General features: G+C 36.9%; 1 protein-coding gene across 4 annotated transcripts in view; it reads left to right on the forward strand.

Annotated features, from left to right (window-relative positions):
* The window catches only part of HGF (hepatocyte growth factor), an 80500-nt gene that overhangs the window by 13244 nt on the left and 51660 nt on the right, over window positions 1-15596 (forward strand). For 2 of the 4 annotated variants that reach the window (XM_026006117.2, XM_072759818.1), the window contains exons 4-7: window positions 733-847; window positions 5890-6017; window positions 11779-11899; window positions 13263-13381. In XM_026006117.2, the coding sequence (XP_025861902.2) occupies window positions 733-847; window positions 5890-6017; window positions 11779-11899; window positions 13263-13381 (483 nt within the window). Of the gene's footprint in view, window positions 1-732; window positions 848-5874; window positions 6018-11778; window positions 11900-13262; window positions 13382-15596 lie in introns of all 4 variants that reach the window. The other 2 variants (XM_026006116.2, XM_072759817.1) reach the window with 1 other exon arrangement.

The following is a 15596-nucleotide window of genomic DNA, read 5'->3' on the forward strand; positions in this document are numbered from 1 at the left end:
TATTTATTTGTGATAGAGATAGAGAGAGAGAGAGAGGCAGAGACACAGGAGGAGGGAGAAGCAGGCTCCATGCTAGGAGCCCGACATGGGACTCGATCCCAGGACTCCAGGATCGCACCCTGGGCCAAAGGCAGGCGCTAAACTGCTGAGCCACCCAGAGATCCCCATAGCTTGCTTAAATTTAATTGCCCTGTAGTTTTGCAGCTGAAAAATTACCAAAAATATTGAAAATAATAATCGACATAATATTACTGTCACCTAAACATACACGTACATGCATATACAAAAACTTAAATGATTTTATTGAGAAAAGACAGGTTATTTTATTATCTTGAAGTTACCCTTTGAATTGAATAGATTTTACCAATTACTTAATGTTTATTCTTAACATTTTCTTAAAGTGGTCTATATATGTAAGCACATCATTCTGTCAAATTAAGTTTGCCTGGCCAGTTGTGTACATTGACTAATCTACACCAAGAACATAGACTAACATATGCTGTTATCTAGAAATATACTCACAAAATTAAAACTTCTCAGTAGTCTTTTTTGTTTTATATTATCCTGAAATGAATGATTTTGAAAACAGTAGAAGTTTTAGGCAAGAAATGTCAGTATGATTTGAGATAACTTACATACGTTAATTTCCTACAGATTTGGATCGGATTTTTTTTAATATGTAGCATATGTTACACATAGTTATACAATTTTTTTTCTGCTTTCTCCTGGTAGACTACATTAGGAACTGCATCATTGGTAAAGGAGGTAGCTACAAGGGGACAGTGTCTATCACTAAGAGTGGCATCAAATGCCAGCCCTGGAATTCCATGATACCACATGAACACAGGTAAGAAAAGCATGAAAAAAAGAGGGTGGAGGCTTTCTTTTTTTATATGTGTGTTAGCAACCTCATGTTAGTTCTTTGGTATAGTCCTACAGTTTTGTAATAACTTAGCAAACTTTGCTGAATTGCATTAAGCCAAGGGTCATGTGGCTTTGTGACTGATATACAAAGATGAATACATTTATCGTTAAGATGAGGCCTAACAGTATCTTACCTCAAAAATGTCAGCTTATACATCTTGGTGTTGTTGAGGAAATAATGAAAATGTGATTAAAAAAAAAAAAAGATTTTCCTCCTCCTCTCTATGCCTTTTGGAGCTAGAGTGGAGAGGTGGACTGTGGTATAAACATGACGGATCAGATTCTTACCTGACCCAGGGCCAGACTGTTTGGTACACAACCCTGGTTTAAACATTAGAATTACCTGCTATGAGCCCTTAACAAATCCCACCACTCAGGCATCAACACAGACCAGTTAAATTAGAATATTTTAGGGGAGTAACCCAGGCACTGGTATTTTTTTTTTTTTTTAAAAAGCTTCTCAGATGATTCCCAAGTACAGCCAAAATTTAGAACCTCTGCTAATAACTCATGGCAGAGATTGACCAGCTTTCCCATTTCACTTATTTAGTGACTGGAGAAAACTTCTCATTCCTTGGAAATTAAATGTCTGCACTTCAGAGAAGAATTGTGTTCATTACAACAGATGAATGCTATTTAAAAATGGATAAACACAAGAATCCACGGGTTCATTAGTCTGAGAGTCTTAATCATCATGGAAGGGAAACATAGATTTTGAATACTCACTAAAGAACTAAATGTAGCCACAGCTTTTCAGGACCTGTTTCAGAAAAAATTTCAACAGGAGCTAAGGTAGTTTAAAACAGTTCTCCTTGGTCAGGAAATGCATAGGAAGATTTAGTTTACTGTGCTGCAGGTTCCTTGCTGAGCAGTCTCTCTTATTTATCTTGTTTAATACTCTCAAGAACCACATAGTGGGTGGTTTTATTAATTCTATTTTATATACAGTGAAACTGAAGAACAAAGAGCCTTAGTGACTTTTCAAGGTCATGCACAACTAGTAAGTGCTCTGGCCAGAATCTGAGCCCAGCCAGTATCAGTGTATAAGCTGTGTTTTTAGCATGATACAGGGCACGAGCAGTAGGACACATGCTGTGACTTGTTTTGCAGTAATGGTGATGACTTTGCCTTGATGAATTCACTTTTTAAAAGTTCATATTATTCATTTTTGAGGAACATAATTATGCAAGATGATTTTACTTCCATAAATAGACATGAATTAATTGGCCCACTATAAAGAAAAGGAGTTAGTTGCTCTACACTGGGAACAAATCTGTGGTCCCTGCCTAATTAACACCAGCTAGTAAGTGTCCACGCTGATCAGTTTACAGAGTTTTAATGACAGAAAACAACTAATTTTTTCCCAAATTAGTTACTTATAATAATACACAAATACCTCTGAAACATAATGTTATATTACAAAGCAAAAAAACCAATATAATTGGTTTGTTCCATCATAAGGATTTGCATGGTGTCACTCTCATGACTTGATAAGAGGAAAACATTTTATTTAAGTAGGCAGATCTAAGTTTTTCATGAACAAAGGAATAGCATTTGAAATCAATCCTACCATAGTTGAGCTCACTAGACTGACCTAGTAGAGGTCTTAATTTCAACCCAAATTCTCTATGATTGTGATTCTGTGCTAGAAGAGTACATGTGAAATAGATCTCCCTGGGAACTGGCTTCCCAGTCCAATCAGTTTTTTTACCAGCAAACATTTCCTTGTGGTATAGAGGTTTAGGGCTGAGAGAAGATCTTGTATATTAATCAAATATTTTTTCTTTTTTTTGTATAACAATGGTAACAATTTTCATCAATTAACAGCTTACTGGCTTATCTGCATGACAACTTAACACTTAAAGATTAACTTTATGGGAACTAGAAAAAAAATATATGTGTGTCTTGGGGAGTGATTTGTAGACTCCTAAATTGAAATATTTTACAAGTGATTTAATGGGAAGATGATGATAGATGATGAAATTAGTATAGAAGCTTAACCAGAAAATCAGGTGACTTGATATCTACATCTATATCCTTCACTGGCCATCAGCATTCATTAATGAAGCAGATGATGGAATAGATCAAGGTTCCTATGAATGCACTTTATATTAAAAGAAAAGAAAAGATGGCTAGCACCCAAAAGACCTAACTTATATTTCAAAGTATTTTTGGATTTAACTAAGTTTTAAATATTTCTTTACTTCTCTCTCTTAAAGCCTGGCTGATAATGACAAAGAATCATGAATAGTATAAATGTGAATAAAAGTTTATTACAGAGCCTGTTGCCTGGCCAAGGGCTTGTGTGTGATAGTTTCTCATAAACATTTGCTGAATGAACACATATAAGTGAAAAGAGCAGGCTGGCTTCATCCCTTGGCCGAGTATAGCACACTAAAGAGAAGCAGGCTATGCTTCAGAACACACACAAAGTACCCCCCAGCAAATGTGGGTAAAAAGCCATACATGCCAAAGAATGAAGGAAAGAGAGGACTAGACTGTCATGAATGTCCTAAAAAGGAATTCCGTATGCTTTGACATAAATATGGAAAGCAGCACCTTTTCTTTTCAGTTTCATTTTATTAACTCCAGTGAGAAAACTTTATTCATATTTCTGCCCTATCTAGTTCTGATTTCTACTTTTTCTGTCTTCCTTACTTATATTTTTACTACTAAGCCATTGACTGATTCATTCACTACTTCACAGCTTTTTAGCTTTACAAATCCACTGGCAAGGAATATGTGTTGTGTGTGTGTGTGTGTGTGTGTGCAACAACAATCTCTAAAATCATAGATAACATGTGTATTTAATTTCTCTTAAGAAGGCTGAATACATAAAATGACACAAGAGGATGTTATATTAATCAAATTCATTCCATATACTTTATAAGTGAAGAAGTAAAGAACCCAAAGAGTAAATAAATTAGGTAGGGACTAAGGACTTGTGTCATATAAGTAGCCAAGTGATATATATGGGACAACAATGTAGATTTCGTGATTAACAATAACTTATTCTTACTACTGTACCAAGGTTTTTTGTTGTTTTTTTTTCATAAAATACAGTTATCAGAGCATTTTTTGGGTAAATTTATACTTTACAAAAACCAATCTGAAGTAAAAGTCGGTTTTGATTCTATCAGAAAAATGACTATTTCACTGTAAATTTACTATGAAAAGTTGGAAAACTGGCAAAATTGAAAGAAAATTTCAAGCAACGGAACAAACAAAAGTATCCAAAGCTATTCTGGAATAAAAGGGCCAAAAATAAGAAAAAAGATGCTTTCTTTTTCTTCTTAAAATTAAATATACTGTTAAGAACTGTGAAAGCATGATGCGCTTTAATTATATTATAATTTATGCTGGTCATATGGCCTAAAGTCTAATTTTTGTTTCCCCATATTTAAAATGCTAAAGAAGTAAGGATATAAACTCTACCTAAAGACATTTTGCAGTTACAAAGTATTTATAATACCGGTTTCCTTGAAAATGTTTGGTTAGTAGTAAGTCTCTTAGAATAGATTTTCTTTTTGACCAATAATTTATATTTTCAGAAAAAAATAATTTATGTTTTCTGAGGAACTTAACTCTGGCTTATTTCATGTCCAAATGAAAGAATTCCATTACAAAATATTGCTTGGTACCCAAAGCCCGTTCATACACATTTTGTGCCACAACACAACAAAAAACCTGATGACTTCTAAATAAGTTTCCATGGGTCAGAAACACATTTGGATGGTTTTTACCTAGAGACTAAAATCCTTTGACTTCATTAGAAGTGCCAGCTAGAACTCAAAAACTGTTAAGCATAGAGATAAAACTTTGTAGCAACAATTGGATTGGATATTGAAAGCGTAACTGGATTTTGAAAAAAAAAGTTTAGTGTTACCCACAGATGTATATTCTACTTTACTTACGATTTTTTTTTTTGCATTCAGATAAAAGCATCATAGAGGTCAATGCCATAAGCAGCACAGACGAATAAAGAAGGCTTTTGCATTTTTCTGAGTTTGTGTTGAAATATTTTATGCTGATAAGAAAACTATAACTAGGGCATTAGAAATTTCAAGTGAAGGTAATGCATTGCAGTCTCTGCACCCCGTGGCAAACTGTTCCAAACTCAGTTTGGAAACACTAAACCCCAGTAGCAGTGAACATTACCAAAATTTTTGAAAAGAATAAATAATTCTGGGTTTTGCTATGACAGGGTAAAGACTACTAAGTGGCCTGAGGTTAATAATAAGTAGCATTTATTGAATGTCCATTACCCTGTCATGTCTATGAACTCCTGAGGACACCATGTAGAGTGTAAGACACTGTGAGTCACGGTCACACTCCGTGTGCAGGTAAGCTAGAGGCTGAGAGAGTCTAACTTACCTGCTGGGGTCTCTGGTTAGTACAAGAGAGAACTGAAATTTGAACCCAGGTTTAATTTGATTCTAGACCTTTTGTTTGTGTCACTTGATCAGCCTGTTTCTAAACAGTGCGGGAGAAAAAGGGGGCTGTTCCTTATAAGAATAGCAATAAAAAAACAAGTAATTATCTTGGAGAAGCCGCGTAATCAGGAGATTTCAAGGGCAATTGCAGGGTTTCTAACTTTCTCAGCTAAGTGCCCCCCCCCGCCCCCCACTCAATCATGTGCCTTCTTTGCATGGAGCTTTGAAATTGTGGTTTGAACAGTTCGGCTCTAGAATGATTGGCTATTAGCAAATCCAGAGATGAGTCACTGTGAATGACGGTGAGCGTGGGGATTCGGTCAGGTCAATCTGTAGGACATTCAAGTATTTTAAGAATGGATGAAAATGACAGTTCGGGTTACTCTGTATGGAAGGTGGAGAGAGAGCAGTGGATTTCTGTACTGTAGGAAAGACTTACCCACTAATGAGTAAAATGAATAGGCCAACAATAAAGTTGCATGCTCTTATACTGTAATGATTATCATTTTAAAACTAGCTTTTTGCCTTCGAGCTATCGGGGTAAAGACCTACAGGAAAACTACTGTCGAAATCCTCGAGGGGAAGAAGGGGGACCTTGGTGTTTCACAAGCAATCCAGAGGTACGCTACGAAGTCTGTGACATTCCTCAGTGTTCAGAAGGTAAATGAGCCTGAATGCCGTGGGGGGCGCTCTGCTCCCGCTTTGTGTAGAACTGCAACTCGCATTAAAGTTAACAGAAACGAATCCAACTATAATAAATATGTCCTTCATTCAAATGCGACTGTAGACAATTACTTGAGCATTTTTTACACGATGTTTGCAAAACTGATTCTCATCAGATTAAGACAGAAGGGTTGTCAGTTTGAATTTCACCAGAGCCTGAGGCATCCCTCTGGGGAGAGCAAAAGCTTGGGCTTCCTCATCTACTGTCCCGAGTTCACATCCTTCAATCCGTCCCCAAAAGTCACCTGAGAGGAGCTGAAAGACGCTTAGCTCTTTAAGAGTGATGCTAATTCTATTCAGCCAGCACCTGCTTCCGCAGAACTTGTGTCAAACTTACTCTGAAGTGGTGTGGCAAGAGTGTCTGAGCCCAGAAGAGAATATGGGAAGGGGTCGCTGGAAGTGCCTTACCCCTGTGTGCGTGTTGGTGAAAAGCAGATTTGTTACGTAGACTGACGTTAAACACCATTGAGAATAGGACCTGAAGAGATCAAAGCGGTAGAGTCCAGTGGGTCTTGAAGGCCGGCCCCCAAGGCCATGTGTGTCTTGACCTCCTCTCCCAGCAGAAGGGGGCACTGTCCTTACTCTTGCACTGGAAGACTGAATGCCTGACAAGAAGGAAGAGTAACCACTTCAGCATTGTATGTGGTTTCATTTTTCTTAATTACCTGGCCACCCAGTAGCTGGCTTTTTAGTTCTGTCGGAAACTAAAATTCTAACAATCCAAATGAAACATGGATTCAGTTCTGATAGAAATTTAGTAGGATTTGGAAATACTTGGGGGTAGGGGGCTGCTGGAATGCTGTCCACTTTTTATAGTAAGATACCTTACCTGTTTGTTATTAACCACATTTTTTGAACTATTTTTCCATAAATATCCATTTAATATTAGGTTGATATTTATCACATGAAAAGGCCATTGTGAGTGAATTGTCATGGAGAAGGTGAATTTGTTTTCTGTTGTTAGTTAATTTAAAATTCTTGACTTCATGTGCTAGAGTCAGTTCCATCTCTGTTTGTAAATTCTTACTTTCCATTCCATATCATATTCTGTTCACTATAACTTCTTCATTGTTTTCTTCTCTTTTAAAAATAATAAACTGATCTGTGATAACGTTATGAACAAGTCTGTTTTGTATGAGTAAATCTGTAATTAATATTTTAAATGTACACATGGAAGAAAAAAACCTTACTTTTTGGGGGGCACTCTCCACTATCACAGTCTTCTGAGGCTGGAGGTCATTGCAAGGAGTTTTGTTTATTGATTTTTTTTTTTTTGACCTGGGAAAGTGTTTGCGAGGGAAGTAACTTGGTCCAACCTTAAATAGTTTAGAACGTATGTTACTTGACTCGTTCATGTGGGAATGTGATTTCTCAACAATGTGGTTTTTAAGAACCTTCACCAAAACACACTGGCATAGATCTGGACGGCTAGACAATGTAGGATAAATCTGCTAGAAAAGAAATAATTGGAAAAATTATATTTCCAGTTATCCTCATCTCTGTAGAATGTACATCTCTATCATCCTTTAATAATTTGAGGTCATTACACGTCCCTTAGAAAAGGGCATTGCTCATTACTATTAATGGCACATGATGCTGTTGGTCACCGTAGCACGGTGGAAGATAAGCTTTTTCTGGAAGGAATTAGAAATCTGACAGTAGTTGAATAACTGTCCTGTGAGAGAAGTAAACCAACACCTGCCCTATAGGCTAAACATATTTCAGGAAGTGTGAATTGAGCTGTGATATTTAAATTCATACTATATTAAACAATGAGTTGGTGGGATTTTACTGAAGAGGTTCTAAAATAAGAAGCCCTGTCAATACATTAATAGAGAAAAACAGAGCTATTTATAAAATGGATAATACAAAATATGCAAAATAGTGTAAATGCACTTTTTTGAAATTCTCATAAACGCTATTAAGCTCTTGGCTAAATAATCATCTGAAATTTATCAGAGAGCTTTGTTCATAAAAGAAGTGTATCTGATATCCAATGATTGAAATTATCTTTTCATAATTTAATCTTTTAAACATATGAAGCATTCTAAAAGAAAATGAATACTTTTAGCACATTTAGAACTTTAAAAAATATGTAAAGAAAATAGCATTAATGTTTAACTCAAATATTATAAAAAACTGAAGTGTCTAAAATCCAGTTTCTTGCTTTAACATTTGCTTGGGATTTGGAACAAAGCAATCACCAGTTATTGGAACAGATGTCTTTTTAAATGACTGTCAAATATTCAAGTAAACACATTTTATTAAGCCATAATTATTATTTTTAATACCTTACACTTAAAACCCCAAATAATACTGCTATAACTCTATGTGCATAATTTCATATTCTGTGGGGAAAGATTTTTAAAAACAAAGGTTTAAATAAAGCAATTATTTATAAATGTGGGTTTGTGAAGCTATTCATATTTCAGACATTTAGTTTTGCTGAAGTAATCATCAGCATGGATTTTTCTGAGAGATATTTCCAAAAGAGTTATTTTAGTCTGTAAACTCAAATCACTGGTAGTTTTATGACTAAGAAAAACAGAACACAATAATTTTTGAGTTAGTTGGGTAGTATGACAAGAAAGATGCTAAATTAATCCTATTTATAGTACAATTCATGTGCAGTTAATATAGTTTTCTACTTTCATTTAGGCCAGAGATATATTTAGGAAAACTACTCTAGTTATGACTAGAAACATTTATTTAGCTTGAGTTTATGTGATCTGGCAAAGTATTTTGCTTTTGTTGTTTGTTTTTAAAAGGATAAACTTGGTGGAGCCTTCGAATAATACACTGGCAAAAATAGAGCCAAAAGGAGATAGAGCGAGAAGGGTGATTCTCACCCTATGCAGTGTTCTATAGATCATACTTTCACCTACCTCCTACTCAAGTCCTTGATTTCCATCCCTACTGCTTGACTTTGAGCTTGGACAACTTAGAAGTTTCTTAGAATTCCAGAAGTTTGGAAAGTGACTGTGAGTTTAAAATTCAGCTCTCTTAAGGTAATTTTTACGAGTAACCTGATGGTTTGATGCAATAGTAAAACAACAAATTGTTCAGCCTGAGTAAGATGGTCAATCTGCTTGCTTCCCTTCTCCTCATCCTCCAATAGGTGAGAATACAACAGGGCAACCTACTATTGTAAACAAGAAGGCAGAGGGTAACGAAGACAATGTTGAAAAGGCAAGAGGGTGACTTTTTAAAATTATTGCTAGGAGTCTGTCTTAAAAATATGACCAATTAGAATGCATAGGAAACAAATTAAGATACATGGGACGAAAAGATAATTAGGAAGAATGGAATGAACACTGGACTGTGGGTCAGAAGACCTGTGTTCCAGGCACAGCTCTGATATTTTCTGTTTTAGGTAAGTCCCTTAAAACTTGTGTGAGCCTTGTTTTCCTCAAACAAGGAAGTCATTGATCAAATGACTTCTTAAATGTTAAAAGTTCCGAGTAATCAAAGAATTATAACTATAATATATTTGTCATCTCAGTTCTATCACAGGACACATTTTATCCCTACCCCAACAACAACTTTCATTGCCTACCAAAATCTTACATTATTCTTGCTGACTTATTATTTTTTAAAAAATCTCCTTAGGTCTGCAACTGCATCCATAACTCTCTCTTCACCTTGCTATAAACATAACATACTAATTTATGTTTCTGTACCATTTTATGGGTTTTTTTTTTGCTCCATAATAACTTATTCAAATCTCATCCATACTTCAATATCCAAGTAAAATCTGTTGTCTTCTAAAGGCCATTGCCACCAAACACCTAGAGCTTTTAGAATAGAATGAATTATCCACAAACTTGCTATTCAGTATGAAGTCCAAGGACTAGAATCATCAGCATCCTCTGGGAGCTAATGACTGATGCCCTCCTGTCCTGATCCTCTGAATCAGAACTTGTTCTTTAACAAGATCTCAAAGTGACTCTTATGCACATTAAGGTTTGGAGAAGCATTGACCTACCACACTCACTCTGTAAAGCGGGTGTCTTATAGAATCATCCATTTCATCTGTAAAACTATTTTTCCTTAAGAAAATTAAAAATTCTGAATTTGAAGAAAAATGCTTTCTAATAATCCCCACAGTACAGCTTCACAGAAAATCATTTCATTCAATCTCATTAGAAAGGGATGTAGTCTTATCAACTGCATCTGCAAAAGGAGCTATAGTCTCCTTTACAAGCTTAGAGACTGTACACGTGGAGGACTTATTTCTCATGTGTAACCATAACATTCTGTTCCACTCTTTCGTTCAGTACGAAGGAACAAAGAATGACAGGTACCACATCATTTTCCGTGAAGACGTCAGACCTTGCATTCTTTTGAAAAAGAGAACGAAGTAAATCTGTACCCCATTCGACCAGAAAGCTGAAATGTGATAAAGCATAACCTATGTTGAGCATTTTAATGTGGAAATAATGACCTTGGCCAAACAGAGCACCTCTCATTTATAGTTCAGGTGCTTACGGACTATAGTCTGGGGAATCTCAGAGTCAAAAGAGAGGAAGCTGAATCGGTCCCTTGTCTTAGTTCATAGATTAAGCTACATAAAAAGAAGTAGATGGATCAAGCCAAGTAGTCTCCTGTTTCAGAAACTTAATAGTTAACGTCCTACTATTAGATGATAAAAATGAAAGGCTCAGAAGTGATTACTCTAATATTACATTCCAAATTATTACAAATAGCTTATTAGGCTAGATAGCAGCAGATAAAGCAAAACATTGCTATCTTGGCTTTGCTTTGGCTAGAGCTAGACGATCAGTAGTCACAGGATACAAATTATGTGTGTGGGGAAGTTAGCCGGATTCGTCAGAAAGCCACGCAGTGATGTATTCCACAGGATGCCTGCTCTGCTACAAATCAACCTGTCCATTGGGGAAGTCTCATTCTCAGAGAGCTGATGTGATTCAGAGGTTTCAGTGGGACATAAGAGGCCGGCCGATAGAGAACTATGAATTAACCTCACAGAATCATCAGTAGGATCCTACATAATAATACGAGCTTATACATTTTAAAACAGTGAGTGCGAGGAGTTCAATAGCAGGGCGTCTTCTGTCCTAGTCTAGATAGGAACGTAAGCTTGCCCAGTTATTCAACACGGATGCTCAGTAACAGAAAGGAGCTATGACTTCTTTTAAAATATCCCTGTTCTTTGAATAGCACCAGACTTATGGTTGGAGCTGATCTCTCAAGTTAACCGGGTCCTGATTTGGGCATTCACCATAGGGGTGTGATGTGTACTCATTTTAAGTTGTGCATTTCCTGTTTATGTGTTGGGGGGGTAAGTTGAGAGAAGAGAATTCTTCTGCTGTCAAGACTGACACTGAAACCTTGTGCATTTTAGACCACCAAAGGGTAGATCTCAAGGGCCTCTCTTCTCTTTCCAGTTTCTGGGCACCTTTTGGACAGCTATGGAAAAATCAGAGCCATTCTGGCCCTGTGGTAAATTTGTATGACACTAACCACACAAATCCCAGGTAAACTATAGGAAGAGCTCTGCAGGGAGTATTTTATGCCACTCTTTATGGACATTAGGCCTGCATTCAACATTAAAATGGTACATAAATTGTTCTAAAAACTCTTTTTGCTAAACAGGTGACTTACAGCTCAGTGGAACAGTGGTGTTCTTGATTTTGCTGTCAGAAGCAATTAACATGCCATACTTTAATTTTATTAGTTGAATGCATGACCTGCAATGGGGAAAGTTATCGAGGTCCCATGGATCACACAGAATCGGGCAAGATTTGTCAGCGCTGGGATCATCAGACACCGCACCGGCACAAATTCTTGCCAGAAAGGTAAACACTACCAAATCATGCTTTCAGTGATTCTTTTTGCAAACTGTTATTTGCTCCGTGACAAACTGCCTTAGAAATTCTCTTTATATCATGTTTTCTGGATAGTCTTGGGGCAAAAAGGACTTATGACGAGGTATAAGGTATATGGGAATACTGGCTGCACTTTTGACTAGTCTCTGCTGAGTAGATGGAGTCCGCAAAGTCATAATGGTCCTGAACACAGGAGCATCAGTGGGGTGCAGAAGGGGAGCACTAACAGAAGCTTCCTCTTTTTCTTCCACGACTGTGGCTCATTAAGTAATGACCACAGTCCAAGCTATGAGAGGAGGCATTATTGCTAAATACAAGCCATTGTCCTTCTAAAGCCACATCTTCAGTGACTTAGGTAAAGTGGGGTCACGTGTGTGACGCCATGATCTAGGTCATGCCCATAGAAAGGGAATGAAGGTGGAGCAAACAATTTCTTGGCTGCTTTATCCTAGTGTATTTTGAAATTGCTAATCTGGAGAAGTCAGGCAAACAAGTCTACTTTTCTCCTCAGGAATAAGTTTTAAGCTTAAATGGTTCAAAAAAAAAAAAAAACATGTCTACTTTGGCTCATTCATTTCATATGAAATATTTTAGTTGACAAAAATTCCCTGATTTTACTATAAAGATTAAAATACAAACGATTATAGGGAAAGCTCTATCCCCCCCCTTTCTGAAAGGTGTTTTTCTCATCTTTTTGTTTATTTGTTGTTCTCTTAAATTAAAACTGTGTGCTGTGGGTTTCAGTGTATCTCTTTGTCTTTTAAGTGAGTGCAGAAGGAATATGGTAGCAATTAAAATCAAGTCACCAATTCAGGACCCTGTTAATTTAAAAGGAGGAGGGTAGAGAGAAAGTGGTGTGATGGAGTTTCTCTCTTGCCGTGGTGGAGGTGAGGGCATGACCTAGAAGGGCTCTATTTTCAAAATTGAGCAATCATTAGTAACAGAACTATTGAAACATAACTTTCAGTTTGAACTTTAAGCCTGTCCCAGAAAAGGACCCTTTTTCTTAATGAGTGTTCTACCTGAGGTCATGTTTATATAATCTGTCCTTAATTGGGCTTTGTGAGAAGGAGATTCAGTTTGGGCCCTCAACTGGTGGACAGGTATCAATGGGTCTAAGTTATTTGCAAACAGAATGTATCCTGTGCTTACTGGATCGGTAAGCTAGCAGATGCAATGGTTGATCATTAGCAGTTCTTGTGTGCTGTAAAGAAACTCTCTTCTTCCCCCATCTAGTAGTATCCAAGCTAGGTCGAAAGTTATTTTGTGAGCTGAGGGGTGGGTGGTGTTTCCAGGCAGATTTACATGACACTTTTCTTGGTGTGGTTTGCAGATATCCCAACAAGGGCTTTGATGATAATTATTGCCGCAACCCTGATGGCAAGCCGAGGCCATGGTGCTATACTCTTGACCCTGACACCCCCTGGGAGTACTGTGCAATTAAAATGTGTGGTAAGTTAGGGTCAAATTTATTGCTTCCTTTTCCTCTCGCAGACTGGATCTAAGCAAGCGATTATTAGGGAGACAGGTTAACAGCTATTTCACTTGATGCTTTAATTGTGTGTAGGATTTAATTTAAGAATGTGTTGCATAATTCTACCCCAATCTTTTGCATTTTCAGAGTCGTTGTTTTGAGAGCGATAAATACTCCAGTGAACACATATACACAAAGCATTTATACTTATGGTATAAAGGTCTCAACATTCTCATGTTATTTAAAAGAATATCCACGGAGGGAGAAAAAGATCAGGGATTAAGTGCAGTATCCTAATGTCATTAGGGCCATAAAAGCCAGGAACTCAGATTTTTACCTTCCAGTCTGGTATTCTTTCCATATCTTTCCTCCCCAGACATAACATGAGCTGTCAACTGACCATGAACCTCTTCTGATGAATGATAGAATCGCACTGAAGAATAGTAAGTCTGATAGAATAATCTCCCAGACATCGTGAAGCTCTAGAGGCTGATGCCCATCTCCCTGGCTGTCTCGTCCACAGCCTGTATTCTGTTCTAACCTGTCTTTAGCTGTGCTGTGGTTGTTTTGTATGTACTGGCCTTTGACCAACACTCCTGAACTTATGATAGAAGCTTCTTCCTCATTGGCTTTGTGGTAGCTCTTTAGATCTGTATACTTTGTCCTCTCCTCTGTGGTTAACTTACACATTTTTGCTCTTTGAAATAATACTGGATACTCAGATGTAGACATGCTTTTATTTCTATGAGTACAGGTCTTATTTTTTCAGCTGGATCCTAAAATGCTTTAAGACCAGTAGAATCACACAAATTTAGTAAAGTAATGTAATTTAATAATTACATTATGAATTGGCTTGATGATATAAAGATATGCATATAGAGAGGGATATGTAAAGACAAATGTCTACATAAGATTAAGTACCAGTGCCCAAAATGATGGGTGGACAGTTCTGAGCATAGGGATAGGTATTTGCCTATTTCTCTAGAACGGCCTGATGGGGATATCCCTTTGAATAAACTTAATTCAATAATGTTCACACTGTGATACTGCCAAGGTACATTTCTCTCCACAGAGACCTGCTGATATAAGGAAATGTTGTGGGCAACTCAAATAAAGCCCGTAGAAAGAGGATGTGTCTGGCATATGTGAAATATGCAGAATGTGGTAGGCTCTCCGTGTGAACACAATGTTCCAAGGACACTGAATCGTCTGTTTGGTCCCTTAAAAGATGACTCTTGTGACAGTGTTTCTCTGTATAGATTGGGTTAGTTTTACTCATTGACTTTGAAAATCTTGTTAGGCTTTACATTGTTACAGACTATTTAGGTACAGCAAACCAACATGTTTCCCTTCCGCTGTGTGTATGTGTGCATGTGTGTGTGTGTGTGTGTGTGTGTGTGTGTGTGTTTTAGGTGCTCTTACAAATTGTCTCTGGAATAAAATCAGTATAAATACAAACACACACAGACATGTTCACGTGTATACTCACAGTCACTGTTGCCTATTAATTTACCAACCAGTGTTTGGTTATTTTAAAAGATGTTGTGAGAGAAAGGAAATAAAATAAATATGACTCATCCTCACTACTAGATAGATTTCTTTTTCTTTTCTGTCCAAAGAAGAGTTGGCTAATTATGCAACTAACAGGCAGTGATTCAGATGGCTTTGTTAAACAGAGGATGATGTTTATAGGATGTTAGTTCTAAGAAAACGGTGGTAGAGTTTGTAAGCCAAGCCTATATAGTTAAGAACAAAATAATCTTTTAAGCATCAGGAATATGTTAGAACTGTTTCATTACAGGAAAGCTTTTCGTTTGTAAAATCATAAACGGAGATTACATTTTTATTCAAATGAATAAAGGTTGACATTCGGCAATTCTGGAGAGCATATGAGATAATGTTTTATGAGTATGCTTCCAAATAGTTTGGCTTACATTTATAGCACAGCCTAGAATGCAAAACCGAGACATGTGGTGATGGTTTCAACCGTGTAACAGTTTTCTATCGCTTCATAATGAATTACCAACAACTTAGTGGCTTAAAACAATGCATACTTATTACATCATCATTTCTGTGGGTCAGAAGTTCAGGCATGACTCAGGTGGGTTCTCTGCTTAGGACATCCCAGGGCTGTGACACAGGTGCCCACCAGTCCGACTGTCTTATTTAAGACTCAGTATTCCATTCCAAGTT

Source organism: Vulpes vulpes, chromosome 5 (assembly GCF_048418805.1).
Source record: "Vulpes vulpes isolate BD-2025 chromosome 5, VulVul3, whole genome shotgun sequence".
Classification (NCBI taxonomy): domain Eukaryota; kingdom Metazoa; phylum Chordata; class Mammalia; order Carnivora; family Canidae; genus Vulpes; species Vulpes vulpes.